This window comes from Arachis ipaensis, chromosome B10, assembly GCF_000816755.2.
Source record: "Arachis ipaensis cultivar K30076 chromosome B10, Araip1.1, whole genome shotgun sequence".
NCBI classification, from domain to species: domain Eukaryota; kingdom Viridiplantae; phylum Streptophyta; class Magnoliopsida; order Fabales; family Fabaceae; genus Arachis; species Arachis ipaensis.
The window spans coordinates 19,114,925-19,116,357 of NC_029794.2; the positions used below are offsets into that span (position 1 = coordinate 19,114,925).

A 1,433-nucleotide genomic window follows, 5' to 3' on the forward strand; every position below is an offset into this window, starting at 1 on the left:
ATACACATTTTTAATTATGACACATTCAAATTTATTGAGAAACCAGTTATTAATCCTATTAAATAGTAAGACTTCAACTAACATTAAAACTAATTAATGTTTTTTATTTTAAACTAATTTAATTAGACTTAGTTGATTATGTTGTTAATTTATTTAAAAAAATAAATTCTAATATTCTATCAGTCTATGATGTATCATGTAATGTGCCTTATAGTGTTTCATATAGATTTCATAATTTTTTATTCCCTATTTTTGGGGTATAATTTGTATTCTCTATTTGCTTTAAGCATTTTTTTACGATGTTCTTGTCATTTGTCTACTATTGTTTTCTATACAGATTTGTAAGGATGCCTAGGAAACCAAGGTACAACATTATACGGGAACCCCCAAAAGATGCCAGAACTAATGCCGGTACTGAAGAGACAACGGTTAGTGTTTGTGGTTAACATTTCTTGATGTAACCTTATGTGAAAATTATATATCCTTCAATTGTATCATCGAACCGCATTAATTTTTCTCCCGGCAAAATTATTAGTTTATGAAATAAAATAATTCTCAATATTAATTCATTCTCTAAGATATAATTCTAAATGGTTTCACATTGCATTAAGGTTGGGTCCACGACTAGAGGAGCTCAGACATCACAGGAGCAACCACGTGATAGGGCTCCTCCGATTTCATCCTCAGCTAATAGAGCTCCGACAACCCGTATGAATGAACCATTTCGTGCACCGCGCATCGATCATAGGAATGCACAGTCGAGTATTGCTGATGACCCTCAAACTCCAACTGACAACATAGAGACTCGGCATCGCGCGGAAGTGGCTGATCATGAATTAGGGGATGAGGATTACGACCCAGAAGCGGATGAAGTTCTGTCGTTTGATGACTACATCAATGACTTGTTTGCTACTCAAGAAGTCGAAGGTCAGTATAACAACAAGAAATCCAAAGATACAAATTTCTGGGAAGTTACTATTATCGGTAAATATTTTTTCCCTCCCATTTTCGTAAATAGTTATCTTTATAGTCCTTTGCTTCTATTTTTCTTTTGTGCAATGATTATATAGTAATTTTGTTTCCCATACACTTCTTAGAGGATGGCGTGAGAAAATTTTTTAAGCTGAGCGTGAAGGAGGCTATAGCCCTCCATTCCAATACAAAGATAGTACTCCCATTTAACAGTGAGCTGCAACCAATTGGTCAGGCGGCATGATTATTGAGTGGTTTTATAGGGAGTTTGGCTGCGGATTATTCCCAGTTCCCCATACACTTACACAGTTGGAAGCTGGTGAGCAAAGCAAAGAGGGAACATGCGTACGGCATGCTTAAGGTACAGCTTTAAGCTTCTACAATTTAAGCAATTTTAGTATTCGATATTTTTTTTAAGGTCTTTTGCATGGGTAAATTATATGGGTAGTAAAATTTTCATA

The 1,433-nt window shown here is 35.0% G+C and overlaps 1 protein-coding gene across 1 annotated transcript; it reads left to right on the forward strand.

The window, feature by feature from the left end:
- Positions 324-1,216, forward strand: LOC110268368. Its single transcript, XM_021114480.1, has 3 exons — positions 324-428; positions 612-984; positions 1,098-1,216. Exons 1-3 carry the CDS (start codon positions 348-350, stop codon positions 1,214-1,216), a joined length of 573 nt encoding a protein of 190 aa, XP_020970139.1. The 5' UTR covers positions 324-347.

Excerpts from the sequence above, each read along its gene's own strand:
- LOC110268368 (XM_021114480.1), top strand. The coding sequence starts at position 348 with ATGCCTAGGAAACCAAGGTACAACATTATACGGGAACCCCCAAAAGAT. Across the intron at positions 429-611 it reads CCGGTACTGAAGAGACAACG|GTTGGGTCCACGACTAGAGG; the intron begins GTTAGTGTTTGT and ends CATTGCATTAAG. Across the intron at positions 985-1,097 it reads CTGGGAAGTTACTATTATCG|AGGATGGCGTGAGAAAATTT; the intron begins GTAAATATTTTT and ends TACACTTCTTAG.